The 26,946-nt window shown below is 36.8% G+C and overlaps 3 protein-coding genes across 3 annotated transcripts in view; 2 read left to right on the top strand and 1 right to left on the bottom strand.

The window, feature by feature from the left end:
* The window catches only part of LOC134666963 (uncharacterized), a 30,247-nt gene extending 26,092 nt beyond the window's left edge, over positions 1-4,155 (bottom strand). The window contains exons 1-6 of the mRNA XM_063524273.1: positions 3,995-4,155; positions 3,284-3,458; positions 2,052-2,234; positions 1,444-1,689; positions 769-892; positions 121-288 (exon numbers count right to left, since the gene is read on the bottom strand). Of these exons, the coding sequence (XP_063380343.1) occupies positions 121-288; positions 769-892; positions 1,444-1,689; positions 2,052-2,234; positions 3,284-3,458; positions 3,995-4,020 (922 nt within the window). The 5' untranslated portion in view covers positions 4,021-4,155. The remainder of the gene's footprint in view (positions 1-120; positions 289-768; positions 893-1,443; positions 1,690-2,051; positions 2,235-3,283; positions 3,459-3,994) is intronic.
* Positions 4,156-4,917: 762 nt separating this feature from the next.
* LOC134666964 (uncharacterized) lies at positions 4,918-9,815 on the top strand. The gene is made up of 7 exons (XM_063524274.1): positions 4,918-5,000; positions 5,333-5,409; positions 8,314-8,423; positions 8,905-9,067; positions 9,294-9,409; positions 9,518-9,676; positions 9,805-9,815. The coding sequence occupies exons 2-7, from the start codon at positions 5,354-5,356 to the stop codon at positions 9,813-9,815; spliced, it is 615 nt and encodes a 204-aa protein (XP_063380344.1). The 5' UTR covers positions 4,918-5,000; positions 5,333-5,353.
* LOC134667076 (zinc finger protein 239-like) lies at positions 9,728-10,875 on the top strand. The gene has a single exon (XM_063524370.1). The coding sequence runs from the start codon at positions 9,880-9,882 to the stop codon at positions 10,828-10,830; it is 951 nt and encodes a 316-aa protein (XP_063380440.1). The 5' UTR covers positions 9,728-9,879; the 3' UTR covers positions 10,831-10,875.
* Positions 10,876-26,946: the final 16,071 nt, after the last annotated feature.

Raw genomic sequence — 26,946 nt, forward strand, 5'->3', positions numbered from 1 at the left:
CGTGTATCATATTTGATATATGTGCCTCTTCTACGTGTATAAAATGTGACTCATGCAGCGAAGTGTATTTTGGTGTGTATCTCTATTATGTGTGTGTATATGTATACCTATACCACCTACCAGGCTGAGTAACGCTATAGACGGACACAGGTAGTGCCCACGCTCGCCGCTCGGCCATACAGCGCAGCGCCCCCTCACTGGCGACAAATAGGGCTCCGTTGTCTATCGCGTATTCTGCTAGGGTCCGGTACACTTCTGTCACAGGGAGGACAGAGATGCTTTTCTCGTCTGAAACAATATGTTAACGGTCGAGCATTTAAAAATATGCCTAGGTACAGTCAGCACCAATACTTAGCAGCTGATGCAACCATTCTCCATATTCATAAAATTCATAAAATTGGTTTGTCCATAGGGTTGTTAATAACGAACGCCTTATTCAATGAGTGTAGCAAAGTTACATGTTCAAAAATATGCACCAAAAAGAGAGAAGACCGGTATATTTTACATGTAATGTTTACAGCTGACGGTTTTTCCACCCGGCTGTCGATTTTTTAATTCACAATAGCATCTAAACTATCTCCTGACAAAGTTTCAATCGCGATGATTATATATTTAATCATTTTTAAGTGTTTGGGTTGTATTGTAAGGGGTTGGGTTCATATTTTTAATAATGGGAAATTGTGTATTGGCTAATAGTTAAGGCTGCGGGTAGGATAAGTTTGTGGAGAAGGAATACATTACATGTCATATATGTGTCTGTTATCTTACTTGGCAGTATGAAGCGGACAGGGTGCTGGTCGCAGGGCTCGGGGACTGCGCTGGGCCGCATCACCGACAGTCGGCTGCGAATGTTCACTGGTTTCTCTACTTTCAGTAACTCTGACGGGTTCACCTGGAATGTTTGGAGTATCAGTATCACAGTTCAGTGCCTAGATATCTGCCTTGAACATTAACGTTACTCATAAACGTTTGTCTAACTAATCTAACAAACCGTTGATTTTTGACAGATCTGTCTTTGTAGAAAGAGACAAAATTTAACAAGGCTTGTAAGAGGTTGCCAAGTTTTATGAATAAAGGGGTAAGATCATACCACGCTAAGTTTGCACAGACTTGGATGTGACAATTTACAGGAGCGGCATACTTGAGCACTTAGCTTAGTATAAAATCTTAGTATGGGATTTTTTAAGATGTCCGAAACAAATAGATCTATACTCTGTTTTAACTACGCAATACGGGCAGTATTTCATAGGATATTTCCTATCCAGATTATTGTATGGAACGTTCATTTGTTTGTTACATATAAAATGTATTACTATATCTCTTCAAGTGGCATACGTCATTTTTGAGTTTATTTTAATCATCCAAATTTTAAATTTATTTGTCGTAATTGTCTGGGAGCCGGTTCCTGCCATGAAGGGTTATAGTTAAAAAAACTGTACTTACTCCAATAAGTTCCTTCTGCATCACCATATCATACTCCCCAGACGGTTCCATGGGTATCTGCGCCACCAGCTCAAACATCTTCGGGTACCCCTTCATCTGATTAGCTCTCACTTTGAACTCCGCCTCATATACGGATTCTATTAGAGGCTTGGGTCGGAGCGCTCTGATGCATTGGCCGTTGGTCCAGAGACTTTTAGCCCAGTCTATGTACTCCTTTTGCTCTTTTTGTAATGTTTCCTGTATTGCCTGCGAACAAAGTAGAATAACTATAGTCTGACTAGAGCTCAAATTTGACACGGGTATTATGCTGCAAGCAAGGGACAGTATTTTTAATTTGCAGAGTGATATTGCTAAAAGTATGTACTGACTAAAAAAATACTGCATTCCCCCCTAAAATATAAGTTTGTATTTCAATTTCAAATTCCATTTCAAATCTCATTAAAATATATGTAATAATTTCCAAGTAGTAGTAGTAATACTTTCTGAGAAGACAGACAGATGGACGGACGGGCAGACAGACATGATGAAACTATACGGCTTACCTACGTTTTTGTCACTTTGGTTTTGGAACCCTAAAAATAAAATCTTAAATATACTGGAAAACGAACCTCGAAAGCTTGCATATCAAACTTATTTGGTTTAGCCATGAATTCATCTTCTAATATGCCCGGGTTGAGTGCACATAACACTTTCAACCCAATGTGGTGCTGGTGCGACGACAGCGCAGACAGCCGCGTGTAGGCCGGCGGGGGGCGGAGCCCCGGCACGAAGATGCGGTGGACGTTCTGCTCCTGGATATAACAAAAGATTCAATGTTTAAAACTTACTTGTAACTCTTGTAAGTTACATGAACCCGTCACCTAAAAAGCTGCTCCGATATAATCGAATTTACACTCTCATTTAAAATGAAAGAAAGAAAGAGATAGATTGTTATATGTAAAAAACATTTACTTAATCTATCTTCTTTATATTACAACACCCAGTAACGAAAACTAGTGCCAGATACAAATAGGCATGTCACTTGAATCCCCAATAGCCCAAGCCAAGTTTCATGTCAGTTCAGCAAATTGTTTTGTATGAGAATGTAACTTCATTTGGTCCTTTTTAACGTCCATCTAATCTATGTCTTGTTTGTAATTTAACTGGGTAGGTTTAACGTAAATAAATATATTTTCTTTCTTCTTTTCTTTCATTTGTATGGCTATGTAGGCTTAAAGGCTTGTCCGAACTAAAATATCGTAAAATTCACCCAAGCATTTGATTAATTGGCATTTATTTCTCAATTTTCTTAAACCAAATACTTTCCCTATTTGCACAATGTTCTGATTTTGATGAATTTCGTTTGTTTTAAAAAGCAATGAAACAAAAGAAATGCTACTTTATTTGGTTCATGAAAGGTTCAAATTAGGTTGCACAAATATGTACATTGTAATGTACATTTAGCAGGCGTGGCTCACTCCGCGATTTCGTCGCTTTGCTACAGGTAGCTAAAAATACATCCGTGCGACCCCAATTTTGGGGTTTGCCATAAGCCGCGCGTGGTGCTGTCGCCACCTAGCGGCCATATCTGTGCTGATCGTGACAGACGCGTTTTGTTAGAGAGTGAGTCTTCTGTACCTAGTACTATTATTTATTCTGTGCATTTAGTCACAAGAGGATAACTCGACGCTTAAGAATCAATACTGTCTACTACTAACTACTAACATTTTCGTCATTTTTTACCTTTTAATGCAGTTAGGTGCACAAAAAAATAACGAATAGCATGCCATAATTGTCTAAATTTTAAATTATTTGTTACTTAGACAGTATTGATTCTTAAGCGTTGATTACTATTACTAACATTATTTCTTTTTTTAAATACAAGATTCCAGTCAATCTTTGGAGCCTGCCCTTCTTCCTCAGAGTCGCTGGAGATCAGTGGGTTAGAGAACTTGTTCCGTAATATCTTCTCCGTAACACAGTTGTCCAGTTCCGATTCTGTGACAAAATATGGAGTGTCTGGCAGAAATGTACACCTGAAATTAAAAGACACAAGATAGTAACTGTGAATTACCAAACTATTATTATAATATACCTTGGTTTAGAAAAAATTGATAAGGAGATGTTAGTGAATAATGATGATAATGATTAAGATAATACAGATGTAGTGCATAATTATTTTCCATCGTATTTTAAAGGAAACATACAAACGTCTCTTGCTATTTCAGTCAGTCTTCTCGGTACAAAAAGTACTGAGGTTGACTGAAGTAGCATGACAAAATACGAATACGATGGAAAACAATTCGGCCGTTGGATACTTAGAACATTTTGTTCACAGAAGACTGCCTTTTATTAGGTTAGATAGATTAGACTATGTATACATATTGTGTACTGGAGAGAGAGGTTAGGTTACTTTTACTCTGCAGTTGACTATGCTTATAATTATTTTATTATTTGCTATTTTTTTTAAATGCTGGATACCCAATTTATAACTTATTATACACATATATCTTTCCTTTCACAAATAAACGGGTAAAACACGTTGATGTATAATATCAATCATAAGACTTACCAGTCATACTGTCGTATGTGTTCCATAATTAGTAAATTTACTATAGTTAGTAATTTATTTTAGTAACACTTGTTTCTTGTGATTGTTTTGCATTAGTTGAACTTACAAAACATAATTATCGAGCTACACAAATCAAATCAACAAAAATATACAGCCATACACAAGTAGTAGTCAAGTACACATAACAAACTGACAGACTGACAGTGACACTGACAGCCCGAGCCTCGAGCCAGTCGAGCCTCTTCCTCTATTCTCTATATACTCTTTGATGACCAAAGACAAACTTACTTGCCCACGGAGCATATAACACACTTGCGCATTGTGAGATTTTGTGAGAATAAAATATAAACCTCACGTGCTTGGTATATTTCCTAATTTGGATTGGGTTTATATTATATAGGAGAATATATAAAGGATGGCTCAATATTTACTTGCTCCAGCGAACTATAATATATGCGCCACGTTATTTTAGATGTGTCAAAGGTACATTTCGGACTCTTTGGAAAGGTTGTATTGGCGGGAAACATGTTTTTTTCGTTACAAAGTGGCGGGAAGTTCTTTCCTCTTTTATAATCGCAAAGAAACACATCGAGAGTTGATTTGAAATTTTAAGATCTAAATTATACAAAAAGAATCTTGTTACACAACAAAGGTAATTACGTTAAATTTACTATCAGTCATTACATTATTTTATTAGAATTCAGTCAGAGGGATTGCTTCAAGTTTTAATATTGAATCGTATGTAACCTGACGAGCATTGCTGATGTAGCTTTTTGTGTTTTTACTGTTTGTAGTATTTTTACACTACATTTAAAGTAAATATGTTTGAACAAAATTGTATTTCTAAGGTTTTGTAACGAATAAATAGTTCAGAGAACAAATTGTTCTAAATGGCTAATTTCTACTTTTTCCATGTTGTTCTGGAAGATGAGCGGTTTCAATCTCAGAAAGAGGCCTCGGGTCTGCTACTACGAGCCAGAGGAGCCTCCCTTCGACGAGTTCATTTGTAAGTAAATGCTGTGAATTGCCGTATTTAGTTTACAATGTTAAAACTGTTTTATAGGTTAAGATTCATATTTAATATTTACTTCATTATATATTGTTGTTATAGTGTGAAAGAACTATTTACCAATTGTAACACATTATTCAGGTATCTAGCCCCTAGCCTATATAATTAGATGCTTATTGATTTGAAATCTAAAGGATAAGTACAAAGCAAAAACTCTTATTATCTTAGTTATGGGGTTTTGTAACAAGTTATAACAGACCTACTATATATCTAGGTATCCTATTAATATAATTGGATTTTGTAAGTAGAGTAAGTATATATTGTTACAGACTGCTCCGAGTGCCGGGACTATGTGTATGAGTACTGCGCAATACATGGCCCGTTACTTGTTATACCCGATGACAAGGTAAGTTCTTTCTAAAATACATATGTATTTATTGGCTTTATCAGCAGTGTCACATCTGCTTCTTATCTAATATATTGCAATAAATAAAAAAAAATATTATGTACAATTTGTAAGACCTTGAATTATGTACTAACTAACATTTGTTATTTTGATTTCATTGGTTTAGTACCTATTCTTAATTATTTTGTATATTGAAGCATAGGCAATAACATGACAGGTGATAGGCTTTCATTTCCGCTTTTATTCAGTGTTTTAACACTGAAACTTATAAGTAGTTACATATCTAGATATTATTAGAAATTATTATTAATTTTTCATTAATTTTATAAAAATCTCTAGCTTTGCTGATGAGTTTCTACAACACAGAAATCCAACTTATGTGTATAAATTGTATAATTAGATTATTATAGTGTAGGTTAAAATCCTTAAAACCTGATATGTCTATCAGCATTCTTACATAAAATTGTGTCTAGGATTTAAGGAATAACTATGAATCTAACACTATACAGTCTGATGCTTTAACAATGCCGTCTGAGGTGCATGCAAGTATGGGTCATGTATGGGTATAAATGAAGAATAATTGTTAAAGTACATACATATGTTGAATGCAAATTAAAACTAAAATAGTTGGTTTGTAATTCTGTACTGATTCTTAAGAACTTGAGGAAATGCTAGAACTATTTTTTTTTCAGAATGTGATTGCATGAATTTATTAAAATAAATTAACACATCACTGCCAGGGGGTGTGATTGTGTATAACGTATAACGTATACGTTGCTGGCAGTGAATGTGTTAAAGTTTCCATTACAAATTATAATACAATAGTTGTACTCATTCAAGACTGGGACTCTGCTATCAGCATGATGGTTAATTATAATAAACATTGCAAGTTTGAATAACTTAACTAAGTAATGTAAATTTCTATAAGCTAACTTTTTATATTTGTTATATAAATAAAGAATTATATTTTATATAAAATAATTTTGTTACAAAAAAAGATCCTAATCCCATAACTGAACTTCTCTTTGTTATATGTATTACTTATATTATATTATATACATAATATTACATAGGGTTGGTAAAATTAAAATATTGCTATTATCGATTCCCAAGCAAGCGAAAGATTCCAAAATTGAACCACGAGCGTAGCGAGCGCTTCGAGTAGCGGAATCTTGAGCGTTGTGAGGGTTTCAAGGTACGAGGGTTGAACAAACTTTGCTATAAACACGCGTAGACAAAAAAAAAACCTAATTACTATCTCAATCTTGTGGATAAAAAGCAAAACCTCATCAGTTTTTGACGAATACTTAAAGACAGCTTTTATGAGCTGGTGTAGTGGCATAAACAGAGACCTATTACTACAGAAGCCTAGAATCACGGGTCCGTCTTGCAATTTATTTGGCTTTAAGAATGTTAATTGCTGCCGAAGATGCGAATGTTGCCAGGTGGCCACTGACGAGTCTTCCAACAGTCCAAATAGCGTGGCTGCAATCCAAAATCGGTCCGTGAATGTCAAAAACGTACAATGTTTAATATTAGGATGCCTTCCATTTGGATGAATCCATTGTAACGGCATCCATTTGGAAGGCTCGTCAGTGGCCTGCTTAATGACCTAGTACCCCTAGTAGTACGGTGTGCATGTGCCAGGTGCCCGCCGTGACGGGGCTCCCCGCGTTTGTGCCGCGCGCCGCGCTCACCGTCCCCAGAATCTTCCTGCATCTTGCCTACTCACATATCCCAGGTTTCCCAGACGATGATTAGATCATTCATGTATTTTAGTCGTTGATATATAGTATCTAGATAGTTACAGATGCGTTGAACTTTAGACTTACATCTCAGTTTATTGGTCAAGAAAAGTAAATCTTATTTGGTTATGTATGGTAGACATTCGTCACGTCCCTCAGCCATGAGGATACAACAAAGAAGAAGAAATGGTAGATACTTATAGGTACGTAGCTATTGTAGATTCATAAACTATAACCGCGCGAGCTGTTTTACAAACTTGGCAGTAAAAATGCATAGGTACATATGCTCCATACTTGACATAGCACTTGGCATGATAACTGCCAGGTCTGACTTTACTCCTGTGGGTCTGACCGACAAAAGTGTTTAATATAAGTAACATAATTAAAAGTGAAATCTAAAGCATACCAATTGTGTACGTACTGAAGTTATATTTCTTGCTGCCCGAAGGTACTTGTACTAGCATGGTACAGTCAACGGTAAAAATATGGGTGTAGACAACTTACTCAAAAATATGTCCCATAGTTCTTAATTCACTGACACAAGAGTTATGGGACATATTTTTGAAATGATTTGTACACCCATATTTTTACCGTTGACTGTACATCATAACATCACCCAGCCGCAAAATTGCACGGCGACTTTATGAGTGAATTCATTCAATAATGCGTCCATGCAATTTTGCAGCTCGATGTACCGACCTACTATGTATATGATTTTGGTAAGTAGATCTCTAGCTTTATTAGGTAGGTCATTCAGCAACAGATTCCATTACTGTAGTTAGGTACTTTGTCTACTGTTTTCTTCACTTGATTTAAAGTAAGTATGTATTTGTAATAGTGATTAGTTTAAATTTCAAACTAGGTAATTGCATATCTGTTAGCAATAGAAGTAAATCCTCATGTCATTATTATTAAATTAATTAGGTATCTTTTGTAGATTGTAGATAGATACCCACGGAAAGTAGTACAATTGGCAGCAAAAGTTACTGAGCGAGCGAAGTGTTAAAAATGATCTGCGTACGTTCTTTCTGTCTTACCATCTTGGTCTATTCGCTATTTTGCTGCTGACTGTACTATGTGGAAACTATAAAGTAAGTATACGTCGTTGATAATATCTATCACAAAACTCGCAAGTATACCAATAGTCGTTGTATGTCAGGGGCGGGAATAGGCGTGTTCAGCACGCTGACGCTGCCCAGCGGCGTGCGCTTCGGGCCCTACCGCGGCCGCCGCCTCAAGACCGCGCTCGACTCCGGATACGAATGGCAGGTCAGTTCTCACACCACTATCTAATAATACATTCATTATAATCGAACTGTAAGAATACCTGAAACTAAACAGTTGACATATTAATGGAAATTAAAATAATTAAATCATCCTAGAAAGGCCATCACTGCAGACTGCATTGGCAACTACTAAAGTGTTTGCTGTTGCCCGTGAGAGCGTCAGTAAGTAGGTAGTAGAGTAAGCCGCTAGCGATATTAACTATAAAATATGGCATTTTTATATGGCCTTGCTGGGCTTTGTTGGCTATGTCTTACTAGCAAATTAACATTTCTGAGTTGATCAAGAAAAGTTGTTAGAAATGAAACCAATTCGCCTTTTTTTAAGTTGCGAGAAACAGAACCAAACTGGATCTATCTCACCTGTTTTTGTGGGCTCCTCCACGCCTAATAGCTATTGTATTATATTTACACCTACTTTGATCATCAGTATAGATAGAATGTATTGAGTTCTATTCGTCTTGTAGCTGTACGACCGCAACAACAGGCCGAGCCACGTGGTGGACGCGAGCGACGGCAACAACTCCAACTGGATGCGGTACGTCAACTGCGCGCGGCGCTACTCCGAGCAGAACCTGGTCGCCTTCCAGTATCAGGGCGACCTCTACTACAGGCGAGTGCTCTTATATTGTACTCTTTATAGTCTTTATTCAGTAAAATGGAATGGATGGTTTTAACAAAAAAAAACCAACTTCGCAATAACAGAATGCCATCACATTTGTTCTTAATCACGAGTTCCACTTCACCAAAGATTCCAATGAATTGAGAACCTTCATAAGTCCAGCACATAAAGCAGTGTTGCTACAGCGCATATCTTAACACAGTTCTTCCTTTTTAAATGTTATAATCCCTCCAGGACGGTGAAGATCGTGCCGCGCTTCACGGAGCTGCTGGTGTTCTACGGCAGCGAGTTCGCCAACCGGCTCTGCGTCGACCTGCGCCGCTACACCAAACCCTGCGACTGCGAATACTGTGAGATACATACTAACAATGCTTATTTATATCAATACATATTGATAAAATACCCATGTGTAATGGGGAGAGAAAGTCATATAATTGATGTCTCTTTTTTCATTTCAGGTCAAGCTGGACTTGGTGCCAAAAAGGAACCAGAGAAAATAAACAAAGGTGAAACGTCTAATGAAAAGAAGAACGAAACAGATATTAAAGATGCTAGTTCAGGACAAGCGATACTTGACACTAAAAAAGAACTTGCGAAAACAAACAAACGTAAAACGCGTAATTATAACAAGAAAGAAACAGGAATTAAAGATGTTAGTTCAGGTCAAGCTAAACTTGTCACTAAAAAAGAACCCGCGAAGACAAACAAACGTAAAACACGTAATAAAGAGAAGAATGAAACCCAGGTAGAAGATAGTGCCACAAAAGGTAGTCAAGTCGAAAAGCAACAAGAGCCTTCTTCGTCACAAGCGGAATCACCAATGAGCATGGATGTACAAGAGACACCTCCTACAAAACCGGCTGTAGATGGATCCTTTAACAAAACTGTCTCAAATGCGAATAACTACACATGTGACCAGTGTGGCAAAACATTCGATGTAAAGTCAGAGTTAGAGAAACACCTGCAGTCTCACATTGCATTGAAAGGGGCTGAAACCCTAAACACAAGGAAAGAATTCACGTGTAAAAAATGCAGTAGCACATTTGATACTCGGCTGCTTCTACTGGAGCATGCGAAGAGCCGGCATGGCGTGGACTACTTCACTTGCTCTGAATGTGAGTATGCAACTAGTAATAAAGGTAGTTTACGGACACATATGAGAACTCATACTGGCGAGCGGCCATTCAAATGTGGGCAGTGTAGCGCCGCCTTTACCAACAGCAGTCATTTACAAAATCACAAGAGAATCCACTCTGGAGATAAACCGTTCAAATGTGGACAGTGTAATGCTGCCTTTAGCCAAAGCGGTGCTTTACAAAGTCACAAGAGAACACACACTGGAGATAAACCGTACAAATGTGGACAGTGTAATGCTGCCTTTACCCGAAGCAGTACTTTACAAATTCACAAGAGAACACACACTGGAGATAAACCGTTCAAATGTGGACAGTGTAATGCTGCCTTTACCCACAGCAAAACTTTACAAAATCACAAGAGAACACACACTGGAGATAAACCGTACAAATGTGGACAGTGTAATGCCGCCTTTACCCAAAGCAGTGCTTTACAAAATCACAAGAGAATACACAGTGGTAATCTCTTCGAGTGCAACATCTGTGACTACAAGACTGCTCTGTCAGGTAATCTAAAGAGGCATCTAATGCTCAGGCACTCGGGCCAAAAGCCGTACGGCTGCGACTTGTGCACTTACAGGGGTGCTATTAGAAGTCAATTAACACAGCATATGAAAACCCATCGTAAGCCGGCTTAGTTTTATTGTATTTTTGATAAGTAGGTTCAAACCGAAATATACAATATTTAGGTAGGTAGAGTTAGACCAAGACAAGTCTGCAACGATTTCGTTAGTACACGCAGTGCAAGTGTTATTTTAAATGTCAAACTTTTTCAAAATTATGACGTATAAATAACACATGCACTGCGTGATGTGCTATCAAAATCGATGCAGACTTCTCTTGGTCTCACTCTACCGTATTTTTCTGATCGTAGAAAAACAGATAATGTTACTCAGATAGGCTTATTTTAGAAAACGAAGTAAATTAGTAAAAGTTTAGCTGGCGTAAAGCGGTTATTATACGGATGCGGGTACGGATGATGGGCATAGCGTTGTCTCACTCACACACCGGCGGAGCGAGCGGAAAACGAATCGGTGCGATAAACACTTAATAAAAATGTGTCAAATATGGTACTAGTATTGTCTTGCTGTATTTCTTTACTTATTTTATTAGAAGATATAAAGAAGAAAATATCTGTTTCTGTATCATATTAGTACCTACTTAGTGAATTATTACGTAATATAAGATTTTGTCTACGAGTATGTATTATGTTATGTAGGTATATGCACTAATTAATATGCATATGGTCTATGCAGTAATCTTAAAGCAGGGATACCTTGACTGAATTGTCTCAATATACTTAGGTAGGTCTAGGTATTAATATATTCAATATTTTTTTATGTATAATGACTTTCTTTCGGTGATTTGGCTGTGCATTGCTAGATCGAGAGAGATGTGTAAACAATAAAGACTGTTAATTTTACTATTTAGGATACGACTGTACGAAGATTTGAAAGTCATAATTATTTAAGTCTCTGGCTGTAGGTACGTACACAACCTCTGAAATAAAAAGGTACGACGAGGGTTTAGATATAGATGGTCATTGGTCAAGCAAATCTTGTCAGTAGAAAAAGGCGCGAAATAAATTTTTTTTATGAGACGATATCCCTTCGCGCCTACATTTTTCACCCGCCTTTTTCTACTGACATGATCTGCTTGACCAACTATATGTAAGCATATAAAAAAAAAATTGTATGTTATTTGTTTTAACCTTTACAGGGTCAACTTAACAAGTTGTGTAATTTTTTTATAATTTTAATAAAACACCTATTCAAGTAGGTAAAAAAGTATTTTTGTGTTTTTTTCGTCATGGCCTCATGGTTATCCAACGTCTATACATACACGTATGAGACAAACTAATACAGTGACTACTGTAGGAATGTGCGTAATCTACTTTATATATGTCTGGATACTCTGCCCTACATAAGGCAGTGTTTTTCAAACGTTTTCATGACGTGACCCCCTTATACGAACAAAACGTTTCGCCTATGTATTGAGGCTGGCAGAGACCCACAGTTTGATAAACACTAACGTAGGGTGTGCATATGTCATAGATATATTCTATGATCTGAGGCATATCCGTACTCTACCTTAATATATATGTCTGTGGATTACGCACTTATTTCAGCAATTGATTCGATCTGAGTTTAAGAAAGCGTACTATCTTACAGTAACCGAACTTGTAGAGCAGAGACGCAGCCATATTTATCGAACATTGGCTAACGTTGAAGGCCGTGAAAGAGGCGTTTTCACTGTTTTAGCTTAATTCAATTATGAAATTTATGAATTTGTCAAGTGTCTCATTGCTTCGAATAATTTTACGGTTTAGACTCACTTGTTTTACTTTAAGTCACTCGCGCGACATGTTTCGGAGACCCTAGGTCTCCTTTCTCAAGCACTAACAGTGACAATATCAAGTGAGTTACAAGCACAAATGAGTCTAACAAAACCGTAAAATTATTCAATGTTAGTATGTCTCGCAACAGTAAAAATTCGACTGTCTCATTTCATTGCTTTGAAGATCGGTCCTTTTAATTTGCTACGACGCTGGCTAACAGGCGTACAGCCTGGCTGATGGTAAGGGGGGATAGATACTTATCCAAATTGTTTAATTCTTTCGAGTTTTATCTTAAGAGTCCGTAGCAAGCTCGGTTCTCCGTACAAACGTAGCTACGCTCTGATTTTAAGACGACTCGTAGGTAGAATGAGAACGAAATTCCTTTGGGGGTCATCCATTAATTACATCACACGTTTAGGGGGTGGGAGGGGGTCAAGAAAATGTGACATGTTGTGACATGGGGGAGGGGGGAGTCACAAACATTGTGACGTCATTTTAACTTCATCACTATTCATCATCAGTAACCGAAAATTAATTTATATTATTTTATTCGCTATATATTTAAATAATGAGGTTTTGGAAGTAGGTAATTTTCGTTCCTAATTGGTTTTGTGTTATAAAATTACTAATATTTCTTTTACCAAAAATATTTCTTTATTAAAAAAATAATGCCGAGTTTATTAGCGGAGTTAGTATTGCCGATTTCGTTGAAAACAGAATTGCCTAAAATGTGACATCACGCCAGGTGGGGAGGGATTTGCAAAATGTGACCAAAAAACCTAGAAATTCGTGTGACGTAATTAATGGATGATCCCTTGTATGGGAATGTGAAATTCGGCCGAGCAAGAGTTGTGCATTTACTTATGTATGTCTGTTTTGATATTGTCTAAACCTCCAAACTTTGAGGTTAAATAGATATATTTAAACAACAAACTTACAATAAAAAGTAACCTAAAATTTAAACTACCTACAAAACTAAAACTAATAGCTAAAAAAACTAATTGTCTATTCTATACCCAAAAAAAGCGGCCAAGTGCGAGTCGGACTCGCCCTTGAAGGGTTCCGTAGTAGCAAGTAACATAATAAAATTGCGGTTTATAATTTATGACGTAAAAATAACTTCTTACTAGATCTCGTTCAAACCAATTTTCAGTAGAAGTTTGCATGGTAATGTACATCATATATTTTTTTAGTTTTATTTTAGAAGTTACAGGGGGGGGGAACACATTGTACCACTTTGGTAGTGTCTCTCGCGCAGACTATTCAGTAAAAAAAAATGATATTAGAAACCTCAACATCATTTTTGAAGAACTATCCATAGATACCCCACGGGTGGTAATTGGTATGGGTTTGATGAAAAAAAAATTGAGTTTCAGTTCTTAGTATGGGGAACCCGTAAATTTTTTTTTCTAATTTTGTGTGAAAATCTTAATGCATTCAAAGAATACATCTACTTACCAAGTTTCAACAGTACTTATACGTACTTCTTATAGTTTCAGAAAAAAGTGGCTGTGACATACGGACAGACAGACAGACAAACAGACATGACGAATCCATAAGGGTTCCGTTCGAACGGAACTTTTCCGTTCCGAATCGGAACTTTTATGTTTAATGGACAAATTCATCGAAAATATAAGCAGGCAATAATAAAAAGTGTTAAATATATTAACGGGTAACTCAGGTCTTTTAATTCGAAATGACAACAAAGAGATACAATTGTGGAAGTGTACACGTGTGGATTTGCGTCATTCATTAAGCGTGTTCTAATTAGCGCTACGTGATGATGAGAATAGTCTCCGGTAACTTAAACGTATTAACGTATCTCTTCCCTATGTAGTATGTATTCTTTACTTCATTACAGTGTAACTTATTTTTATGTACAACATTTAGAAGACGTGTTCCGATTATGTTCGGCGGAATATATATGTTGCAGTCAAAAGTGTGAACTGGTCAAAAGAACTTTTAACCGACAAAAACAGGCAAAACTGCTTTTGACTGAGCATATGTTGGTCAAAAGTAGTTTTAGCTGAAAATCATACCTATTTCTGGCAGCAGTTTCGTTATTAGGGCGTAGCAAAAAAAAAAATAACCCTAACCTACCTATCTCTGGGAACAGTTTCGTTTTTTGGGCGTAGCAAAAACAAAATAACCCTAACCTACCTATCTCTGCCAGTACTTTTGACTGATAGTAACAGTCACAATTACTATTAACCAATGATTTTCAGGTAAAACTACTTTTGACCAACATGCTCACTGCTCAGTCAAAAGCAGTTTTGCCTGTTTTTGTCGGTTAAAAGTTTTTTTGACCAGTTCACACTTTTGACTGCGATAGATGGTCAAGCAAATCATGTTAGTAGAAAAAGGCGGCAAATTTTAAAAATGTAGGCGCGATGGGTTATCGTCGCATAGAAAATTTGAATTTCGCGCCGTTTTCTACTGACAAGGCTTGCTTGACCAACTATAGATCATAATTGGGTAGGTAAAGTTTTTTGAAGATAGGCAAATTATATTTTTTCCCGATAGTATTCATTATAGCGATCACGGAAATGCAGCTCTTTTATTTTTATATCATTTTATTGATTAAATATAATTTTTTAAATGATCGATATGACGTTTGTGATGTGAAATGGCAGATTCGAATAATTAATTCCTTGGCGCGTAGTAAATGGGACGAGATAGAAAAAAAATCGATGTCAACTGTCAGTGTCATTCTTGGAAAATAACTTGCAAATAATTGGAAAATAATGGTCGGACGAAACATTTGTGTTTTCTTGTAATTGGATGTCGGTGTGATTTCTAGAATAAGTATTTTAAACGTCCCTAGCACGATCAACACGGATATTTTCCTTTGGTCCGTTTTCATAACTATGGTTTTCGTAACTGGCTGCCAAAGAAGATTTATTTTTCCTGTTTCATAATTAATTATCAAACAAGAATTCACTTTCTGCTTTCGTAATCGAGTATTTTTTCTTCGTTCGTAATTAATTATCAAAACTTATTACTTTTTCTTTTTTCATAATTGGACATTTTCGTGTGATACACTTAGTACCTTTCTCGTGTAAAACGATACATGCCTTTTTTTAAGAAAGACAAATTTAATGTTTGTCCCGAGAATTTGTAAAAGACAGACATAATAATAATAAATATGCGGGCAGCTTGTGGCGAGCTGTTGGGGAGTAACGACCCCACGGACCCGAGTGCTCCCGAGAGTCGGTCAGGGTCTCCGTCTCCGGCGTGTCTTCGTCGGTCGGAGTGGACCCCAAGGGGACCCGCAGGACTCTCAGCTCTGGCTTGCCTTCATTGGCCGTCCAGAGAGGAGTCGCTAGAGCTATATGCTCCAGGGGTGGAAGTGAAAGATGCATAAGACGCGAGTTGGCACAGTGGCTGGTAACAGCCACTGGGTAGAAAGCGGCGCACACCTCTCGACACCCCTGAGCCGCTCACATCGATGTTGCTCCTGGTCGTCTTTACGACGGCAGTTTCAGGGGCCCATCTAGTCAGCGGCGAGTCACCACCTGCCTCGATGACGGTGTTAACATTGTTATGGCAGGTGTCCGGACCTCTTTGCAATAGCCCAGTTTCATTGTCCACCCAAACTGCAATCTATAGACCGGAACGCTGTTCACTTTTTCTACAATAGTCCCAATGCCTGCTGTGACCGGTTCATGGGTGTCTATTGTTGCGCCTGTGAACGGGTTCCAGCAGGCGTTCTACATGACATTAAAGCTCTCCAAACGGCCTCTACGTGTTGGATCTGTATCCCCACGCAAGCCTATCAAAAGACCGGGATTTATAGGCCCGTGAAATCCAGAAAGGAGATACAAACAATATTATTGGACATTTTTACACAAATTGACTAAGCCCCACGGTAAGCTCAAGAAGGCTTGTGTTGTGGGTACTCAGACAACGATATATATAATATATAAATACTTAAATACAGAGAAAACAACCATGACTCAGGAACAAATATCTGTATCATCATACAAATAAATGCCCTTACCAGGATTCGAACCCGGGACCATCGGCTTCATAAGCAGGGTCACTACCCACTAGGCCAGACCGGTCGTCTGTTATTTGTTGTTATTTATATACTCAGAATCATAAGCTGATTCCATCCTTCTACGAAAAAGTAGGCATATTTCTGAAAATTTTCATACTTTTCACTTTGTTTTCCATAGTCCATTCCGTAACCGCCGTACAACGCGTTTGAAAAATTGTAACGGAACCTAAAAATAAAACTTAGGACGCTTTCTTTCTCCTAGTAGGATAGAAAAGAAAGAGCGTGATCCTAAGTAGGAAAATCATCAAACTGGAAAATAGTAGGTACATTATTACGAAGTGAAAATTATATTTTTTGTTAAAGGATGTTAGGTCATATTTTTCTTTTATTTTACTGTTACTAAGGGTACTCTGTTTTAACGAGCTTTTATATCTATACAAATCTAGAAAATTAAAGTAGATGATTTACAATATTCGTATTTTTATTTTCTTTAATTTACTGTAGGGATATCTATGTAGGTACTTTTATTGTATCTAAGTTTTTTTAAATCAAAATTGGTACAGAAAGAGCCTGGATGTTGCTCTCTTCTCTTTTGTAGTCAATTTACCCAGTCAGTCACTCACAGGGTAAATTGGCAACAAAAGGGGAACTTAACTTCCACAAAAAATATATCGAAGTTAATAACGAAACTCTATTACTAAAAGAGGTAATAAATTCTTGTTTGATAACTAATTACGAAGCAGCGAAAAATAATTCATATTTCGTAGCCAATCCAGGCGAAAACAGAAAAAAAAATCTTATTTCATAACCAGTTACGAAACTCGATTACGAAACCAGAAAGTAAATTCTTGTTTGATAATTAATTATGAAATAGGAAAAATTAATCTTCTTTGGCAGCCAGTTACGAAAACCATAGTTATGAAAACGGACCAAAGGGAAAAAGTAGGCATATTTCTGAAAATTTTCATACTTTTCACTTTGTTTTCCATAGTCCATTCCGTAACCGCCGTACAACGCGTTTGAAAAATTGTAACGGAACCTAAAAATAAAACTTAGGACGCTTTCTTTCTCCTAGTAGGATAGAAAAGAAAGAGCGTGATCCTAAGTAGGAAAATCATCAAACTGGAAAATAGTAGGTACATTATTACGAAGTGAAAATTATATTTTTTGTTAAAGGATGTTAGGTCATATTTTACTGTTACTAAGGGTACTCTGTTTTAACGAGCTTTTATATCTATACAAATCTAGAAAATTAAAGTAGATGATTTACAATATTCGTATTTTTATTTTCTTTAATTTACTGTAGGGATATCTATGTAGGTACTTTTATTGTATCTAAGTTTTTTTAAATCAAAATTGGTACAGAAAGAGCCTGGATGTTGCTCTCTTCTCTTTTGTAGTCAATTTACCCAGTCAGTCACTCACAGGGTAAATTGGCAACAAAAGGGGAACTTAACTTCCACAAAAAATATATCGAAGTTAATAACGAAACTCTATTACTAAAAGAGGTAATAAATTCTTGTTTGATAACTAATTACGAAGCAGCGAAAAATAATTCATATTTCGTAGCCAATCCAGGCGAAAACAGAAAAAAAAATCTTATTTCATAACCAGTTACGAAACTCGATTACGAAACCAGAAAGTAAATTCTTGTTTGATAATTAATTATGAAATAGGAAAAATTAATCTTTAGGTCAGGAAATGAATGCTCAAAAAAGGTTGTAGAGGGAAATGCTAGGAACACAATTTTTGACTACGTAACTTTGTTTGGACTAGTTAGGAGGTGAACATATCAAAAGTCCCCGGCTGTAGCCCCGGTGCTGGGGGGTAGAGGGGGGTAAGAAGGTTGAATTTTTCGGTTTTTCATTGATATCTTGGAAACTTTGCGTCTTAGCGACATGACTACTAAGACAAACCGAAAGCTGATAAAATTAGTTACAAGTTTTGTCCAGTCAAGTTTTTCGATATCTTGAATAGTTTTCGAGATACCCTCTCTTGAAAGTTTATTTAGGGATTTTAATTTTATCTTGATATCTACGCCAGTGAAGCTGTTAGGCCATGTTTGGTATCATTTTCGTATAAATCGGGGGTACTGAATTCATTTACGGTATCACATTGACACTATTCCGAAGTAAAACCAAAATTCAAAAAAATATATTTTTTTAAATCCCTCTTCACGCTTAAACCGCTGAACCAATTTCGTTGGAATTTGGTATAGAAATGGTTTCAGTCTCAACACAGGACATAGGATAGTTTTTATAACCAAAAACATCTTTTGAGGGTGTGAAAAGTGGGGTGGAAATTTGTATGGGGAGTCAATAACCGTTGAACCGGTTTAGATGAAATTTAGGATGGTATACATCTGTGATTTAGATGAAAATGATACCAAACATGACTTCAAACCTTACCTTAAGCAGTATTAACCTCAGGAATTCAGTTTCGTCGACGAAGTTGAATTCCCCCCATACTCCATTTCACAACTTTAAAGGCTGATTATTGAGATAAAAAGTATCTTATGTCCTGTCTTGGGACTCGAAATATCTGTATACCAAATTTCAATGAAATCGGTTGAGCGGTTTAAGCGTGAAGAGGAATTAAAAAAAAAAGGTATTTGTTTAAAGTTTATATGTTTTTTCTTAGGAATGGTGCCAATGTGATACCAAAAATGAATTCAGCACCCCCGATTTATACGAAAATGATACCAAACACGGCCTAAGAGCTTCACTAATGTAGATATCAAGATAAAATTGAAAGCCCTAAATAAACTTTCAAGAGCGGATATCTCAAAAACTATTCAAGATATCGAAAAACTTGACTGAATAAAACTTGTAACAAATTTTATCAGCTTTTGGTTTGTCTTAGTAGTCATGTCGCTAAGACGCAAAGTTTCCAAGATATAAGTGAAAAACCGAAAAATGAGACCTTCTTTCCCCCCTCTACCCCCCAGCACCGGGGCTACGGCCGGGGACTTTTGATATGTTCACCTCCTAACTAGTTCAAACAAAGCTACGGAGTCAAAAATTGTGTTCCTAGCATTTCCCTCTATAACTTCTTATTGCTTGGCCTATCTTCTTTGGCAGCCAGTTACGAAAACCATAGTTATGAAAACGGACCAAAGGGATATTTTGATAATGATAACGATTGCTTTCGACTACTTGGCACTGCTTCTTGGAGAACATTTTCATTAACGCCTCCACCACGACTCTTGGACTGCTACACGAGTCATTTTGGATCTCAGTATCAACACAATAGATGGAGACGATCCCGGAAACGTTCGAATGGAAATAGAATATTACAGAGATGAACTCAAAGTGCGTCGTACCGTCTTGTAGGAAGTACAGACGTTACTTTGCAAATTCAGCGTATTTGAGCACACCAAAGTCTTTAAGGCGATATGATTCGACTCATCAACGAATCTGAGGGGGTGAGGTGCGCGGCAAACCGTGAAGCCCCGCCCGCGCGTCCCGAACCGCTCGACGAGCACGTGAGCGCGCGCTGTGCGCGGCGGCGATAGCAAACGGGTCACAGTATAAGGATCTTATGATGACAGTATTTTAACCATACCGTGCAAGGGTCACGTTTTTATAGTTTTTATTGTATATGTATATATTTTTTGCATTACGTGTTTCTGATCATTATATTTAGAATTATTATTTTTACAGAGCCATGTGTACTTATTATTTAGTGATCGGTAACAACGTTTTAATTTAATGGCAGCGTAGTAGAATTAAAGTACCGAAAGGAAATAAACATTTTAAGGTGACGGTCAATTAAGGTAAGGTATTGTTCATATAAAGGTAAGGTATAGGTAGGTAGGTAGGTAGGTAGGTAAGTAAGGTAGGTAGGTAGGTAGGTAGGTAGGGAGGTAGGTAGGTAAGGTAGGTAGGTAGGTAGGTAGGTAGGTAGGTAGGTAGGTAGGTAGGTAGGTAGGTAGGTAGGTAGGTAGGTAAGGTAGGTAGGTAGGTAGGTAGAACCTTAATCAATCGGGGTGAGAGATTAGCATTTTACTCTTAAATACGACAACCTGATAAGAAAACGCAAACATAATCGAAGAGTTTGTATACTACATTGTAAAACACCGGTTGAGTAGAGAGTAATTTTTTTTTATATGACAAATGGTATTCGGTTTTTGAGTATCAAGGCATACCTAAATAAAGAACACTATTCAATAAATTTCAGCAAATCGCTTGAATACATCCCGAAAAACAATACATTAAAGAAAAATAATAATAAAATCATAAGTCAAAAACTGTCACTAGTAGGATGTTGATACTCAGCAAAAATATCCTTCATTATAAGAGGTACTCACAAAAAAGAATAATTTAATTTTTTTTTATGGGGTTTAGGGAAAACTCAGTTAAAGGTGAGATGGAGGAGCGGATGATGTAATTGAATTGATTGGCAGAGCTAGACAAAGATAAGTCTGCAACGATTTTGATTTGGTCTAACTTTTAACTTTTTTCATATTATGAGAAAGCCACATAGTGCTTTCGGTGGGGGGTGTTTAGTATTCATCCTTAATACCTACTGCTATACTGATTTACTTGAGGTAGCGAGGCTACTGGCCGGCGACACACAAGCAATGGTCTAAAAAGTAATAACTAACGGTGTCAGTGTCACCAAAACATCGCGACAGAAAGGATATCTGAATTCGCAAAATATACCATAAAACAGTGCCTTGAAATAACGAGGAAGCCAGCAGCGAGCAATCCACCCGCCGAGGCCTCTGCCAGCTGCAGACCACAAAATCCCGGTAAGCCCTTCTACAATCTGGTAAAGCAGTATAGTGTAGCGAAGGAACTAACTTAAAAAACTACAGTCCACTGGCTTTACGCCACACGTACATACCGTAATGTAACAAATTATTTTCAATATTATGTTTTGTTTCTTCCAAATATCTATTAAATAATTAACTGATTGTTGTTGAAAACCTGTTCAAGGACGCCGAATTAATATCTACTATTCCACGTCCTTGAACAGGTTTAAAACATCAATCACTTTCTTTTTCTACCAGATATGGTTCAGTCAAATTAATTTCTTCTACCTTTCTTAGCTAAACTCTAGTTCTACCTAAATTAGCCAGACTCTAAAACCAGTACAGGCAGCAGCAGAAATAGATAAGCAGAATAACATGTTCAAAATGATCGACACAGACCTTATTATCTTGACATTTCCGTGTCATCATTTTGATTACTAGGCCCCGTAGCTATTTCTGCTGCTGACTGTACAATCCAGTAAATTTTAGTGAAAGTTTTATATTTTTATTCAGTCTAGCGTATGCTTTATGTTTATTTACAGTGAAACCTGGTTAAGTGGGACCTGGATAAGTGAGAAACCTCTATAGCTGGGACTCATGGTGCGGTCCCGACACTTTAGCACTGAATTACCTCTGTTACTGAGAAAAAACGAACCTCTATAACTGGGATTCGTTGTTGTGATTTTATAGTCACATTTACCTCTATAAGTGAGACGGAGAGTGTATTTTACCTCTTTTACTGATACTATATTTATAAGATTACATTTTCCTAATTGTTTTTTAGAATTTTATAGGGAATTGACTTCTGTATCTGAGATAACGTCAATCTATGACCTCTATAACTTGGATTTCATTGAACGATTTCCGTATTCTTACTAACTTTTAGTCTATCCACAAATTCCGCATTTGCCTAATTGTGTCTAAACAACTTCAAACTTTGATTTAGTTAATTTATCTAAGTAGCTAAAACTACCGAAACGAAAGCTGAAATTTTGATAAGTAACACGAAAAAATTAATTTTCATTTATTAAATTTCTAATACGCAATGAAGTCCGTATCAAATTTAATTTAATTTTGATATATCTATCCATTGGAGAATCATTCAAAATAAATTCAAGAAATATTTATACAGGCTTAAAACATATTTAGGGACAAGGGTTATTTTACCTTATTTAGTTTTAAAGATATTAATTATTAAATACCTTATTAACCACCTCTATAACTGAAATATACTCTATTCTCACCTATATTAATGGAAACCTCTGTAAATGAGACAGAACTTTATCTGTACCTGGCTAACTGGGAACCTGGGTAAGTGGAAAACCTCTTTAAGTGAGACAAATTTGCTCGTCCCTTGAGATCTCACTTATCCAGGTTTCACTGTATTACTATCGACCCGCCCCGGCCTCGCGCGGGTTAACAAATCGCTTATTAATCCTATAAACTTTTGTATAGGATTTTGCTTTGTTCGTCATTCCCGCAGCTCGACTTTCGGCCTCGCCCAAAATTACTGGGGGTGGAGCATGCTTGGACATTCGAGATAAAGCTCCGGGCCTGACGACCCTCCGCGGGGTCGGCCTTCAGCCTACTTGGAAATTTGAATTTGACCTGTGTCCGCCGCCATTTTGGATTTTTCCAATTCTTTTTTTCACATAGTAATCTTGGGCGTCCAAGCTCGCCGCATGCCAAATCTCAGCGCACTCGGACCAACATGAAAAAAATTAAAAAAAAAGTCGCCCTGTGTGAATTTTCTCTATGACATTTGGTCGAGCACCCCACCCATCTCGCACCGTAATATGAATACTTTTTGAGATATTGGGGAAATTAAAGATCTCTACTTTTCCCCCCTTTTTTTGCTTATAACTTTTGATATTTTGTGTGTGCTACTACACGCTTCGAATACATTTTTCTAGGCATTATGACGAATCTAATGAGGTATCACACGTATTTTTAGGAGTATTATCTCTATTTTTCACCGTGTTCAGTTTCTCGAACAAGACTAATACAACCAAGCACAAGATGAACTGCCTGTAGGCACTTGGAACTCTCAATTATATTTAATTCATGTCGACCGTGGTCAAATATTAAAATTAGTGATATGTATTTAGTTATTAAATAATAGTATTGCGATATGCCTATTATGGTAATTTTTTCAAGTATTTCAATTTGACATTTTATATTTATATAAATTTATGATTATGATGATGAATTTGCACGCTTGACGGGCCTGGCCTGGCACGTTGCATGCGATCCAAAGCCGGGCGCCTTCGGCATCCTCATACTAAAAGCGTAACACTATACATATATTGTAACATCCCCATACTGTGTCAATCCAAATAAATAATTTCTGATTTTCAAAGGAGTCAAAGAGCACGAAGGAATATAATCATTTTGCAGATCGGACGTAGGTATATCAGTAAAGGTGAAATACTGTAAATATATCATACTTACATACTCACAATTATATTATCTAGGAATATAATATTATTTACCTACATTGAAATTGGTTGCTGACCTAGTGAAAATACTGAAATATTTTAACTGTTGATGTAGTAAAGCTAGGCGCTTTCAACCACCTCGTAAAGTATTAGATGCTTCTGTTATCAGAAAGTGTGTTTTTATAGCACTTAGTGACTTTTTCTTACGTTTCATATGCTTTGTTTCCCATTGTTTGTAAATGGTAAAATCACGTGACCGCGCGGAACACACTGACACAGGTCCGTCCTCTACAAGCGCTGCCGCGCGACTGAAGAGGGCGTAAGTGCGTTCGCGAGTGATTGCGCTTGCGGATTTAGTAGGTATTGAAACATAGAAATTATTTTAATGATGTTACCGAGACAAAGTGATCCAAAACGTCTAGATTATCTTATTACCTATACATTTGTGTAAAAAACAAGTCAAAAAAGTTTGTATTGTAGATATCGTTTGGATTTATTGTTAAAAAAAGGCGTAACTTTGGAATTTTTTTCTATCGAGCAAAGTTTATCTAATCATGTTTTTGAGATCCAAAACGTATCTGCCAGATCCTTAAGTATAAGATATATTTTTTTCACAATTTTAAAACATTGTTTCTTATATTTCTAATGGATTCAAAAAACTGGTTCGCATAGCTCCTACGGAAAAAGCACGCCTTAACAGCGATTCGGTGCCAAGCTTTGAAGATATATTGGCCAAAATGGTAACTTATACGTTTGTGAGGACTATATAAACGTGATTGTTGTATTATACATACATAATGATTAAGATTGTAATAGTCTTATAACTAGGTCGTTATTGGCTATTATATATGGGCTCGGCAAGGTGTTCACAATATCTGAACACGCACGCCCTGATAATAGAGGCGTGTTCAGATATTTATGAGCACCCTAGCTGCACCAATATATCTGATGGCGACTGTACTTTAGAAAACTTATAATATAAATCCAAAATAATATAATATAAATCCAGTAAATTTCGTTTCGTTTTATTATAAAATCCACAAATTATTAATTATCCTTAAGCATTAACATTACAACAGTATATAGAATCACGCTGTGTGGCGTGCCCTTGAAGAGAGTTGAGAGGTTCAAATATGGTCAATATGGATAAGTATGTCTGTAGGGTAAATGTGCTTCACGTTGGGGCCTGTTTACATATTGATTAGTGTTGATTGCGGGTTTAATACATTTGCCACTATACACAAGTAGCAAGTGTATCAACTCGCAAAAATACTACATTTTTGCTTCCATTGAGGTATACATAGTAAGCACTATTCTCAAATTATGTGAGGAAATAAAACAAATTCAATTTAGTAAAGCGTATTTAATAGGGGTAAAGTGACGCGAATACAATTAAAAAAACAACGCATATTCTTAGTTTATATTAAATGTAGATGGCTTTTTAATTTTCACTTGGTCACAGAAATACGCTAAAAACCACTTTCAGAGTAGGTGTTTCTTGCGTTTTGGCTGTCCTTCTTGTGTCCTTCCACAGCATGAGCATGTCGTAAGTCCTGTTGTATTTGTCCCAGGACTTACCAGGAAGCTAGTTATTCATTATTAAGTTTGCTTCTGCTTTCAAATGAGGCGGTGCATGCCGTCTATTCCAGGTCGTTTTCGTCACTTGAACTCATTTTGTTTATTACGAGTATTAAAATGACAAGCGGTAACTTATTGAGTATTGCACAACGAATAAACTTTGCCGCCTTTTATTTGCATATTTTTTAAAATTATGTTACCATAGATACAAAGCATACGGTACGCGCATGCGTCAATCCGCGCGCACCGCGCAGCGCCCTTTCGCGGTGCTAAAGCGGTATCCAGACGGGACTGATCAAATCGGTCGATTTGATCAGAAATGAAATTGGCGTCAATCTCCAATTTTAGATTTATGGTGATATTAGACCCATTTAAATTGAAAAAATGCCCCATAACGAAAATACTAGCCTCACAAATTGGTGTTCTTGTGTCCGCACCTCATTTTATTGGTCATTATCGGCGGTTGAATTCGGCGAGCCAAATTGGCGTTTGCGTCCGTACGTCCCGATTCGATCGGGCAATTTAATCAGATTGGCGAAAAATTGACTAATCTGGATACGCCTTAAGCAACATCGAGTTCACGATAATTTGACATATAATAATAATAGATTTTTAGCATAAGTTACATTTCATAAAACTTAACCCAAATCATTTGTACATTTTCAAGTCAAAGATAAAGACATGTTGGTTTTAAAATTTTAATAAGTATAGACCATAACATTGTCATGATCTTGTAACATTGTTAAAATAAGAGAGTCTCCCATTTTCATTTTATTGCATTTTTTATAAAATGTCTTTAGATTCTCGGGATATCTTGGTCCTAATTCGATTGCTCTTTTTTATGGAAATAATTATATCCTTCAGATTCACAGGATGCTCGAGGCTTAGCCGAATAACACTGCAAGGAAGTATGTCATGGCTCAATGGTTCTAATTAGCCATCAGTATAATACCGCCAATGAATGTTTACATCCACCTGAAAATAAGAACAACATTCATAAAATGAGGATAACCACACAAAACTAACAGATGGTTGAAATTGTTAGAAAAAATTAGACCGATTTCTTGTTTACGAACTTAACAGCTCATGGCAATTTAATAATATAAATCAAAACACAAGTGAAGAAAGTTTTATGTACCTATGTATTTCACGGATACGTACTCCTGTACGGCCATTGCTCCTCTAATTCAACGGCATTGTGCTTATCACTGTTATGAGAATAATTTCAAATTTGTAGAATCTGCTCGCAATCTCGTATGAACTCGCTTATTTTTCTTGCAAAACTCTGTCCAAGGGTCAGCGTAGGGGCCGTCGTGTAGGGGTGGGGAAGAAAACGTTGTCCAATAATTTATGCAGTGCCAAGTTATCGAAAGTAAATTCAATCTTTGTCCAAATACGCACAGATGTCGTGGGGAATCAGAAGTCCGTGGGTCGTGCTGAGGTCGCCGAAAATATCAATGATAACATTAATAGCAATTCGCAAGGTAACATGAGGCTTGTCCGTTATTTTTCGGGAATGAGAGCTAAGTGACACTGACAGTTGACATCGTTTTTTTTCTATCCCGTCCCATTTACTACGTGCAAAGGAATTACTCGGATCTGCCATTCCATCTCACAAACATATCGATCATTAAACAACTGTAC

Source organism: Cydia fagiglandana, chromosome 8 (genome assembly GCF_963556715.1).
Source record: "Cydia fagiglandana chromosome 8, ilCydFagi1.1, whole genome shotgun sequence".
NCBI lineage: Eukaryota > Metazoa > Arthropoda > Insecta > Lepidoptera > Tortricidae > Cydia > Cydia fagiglandana.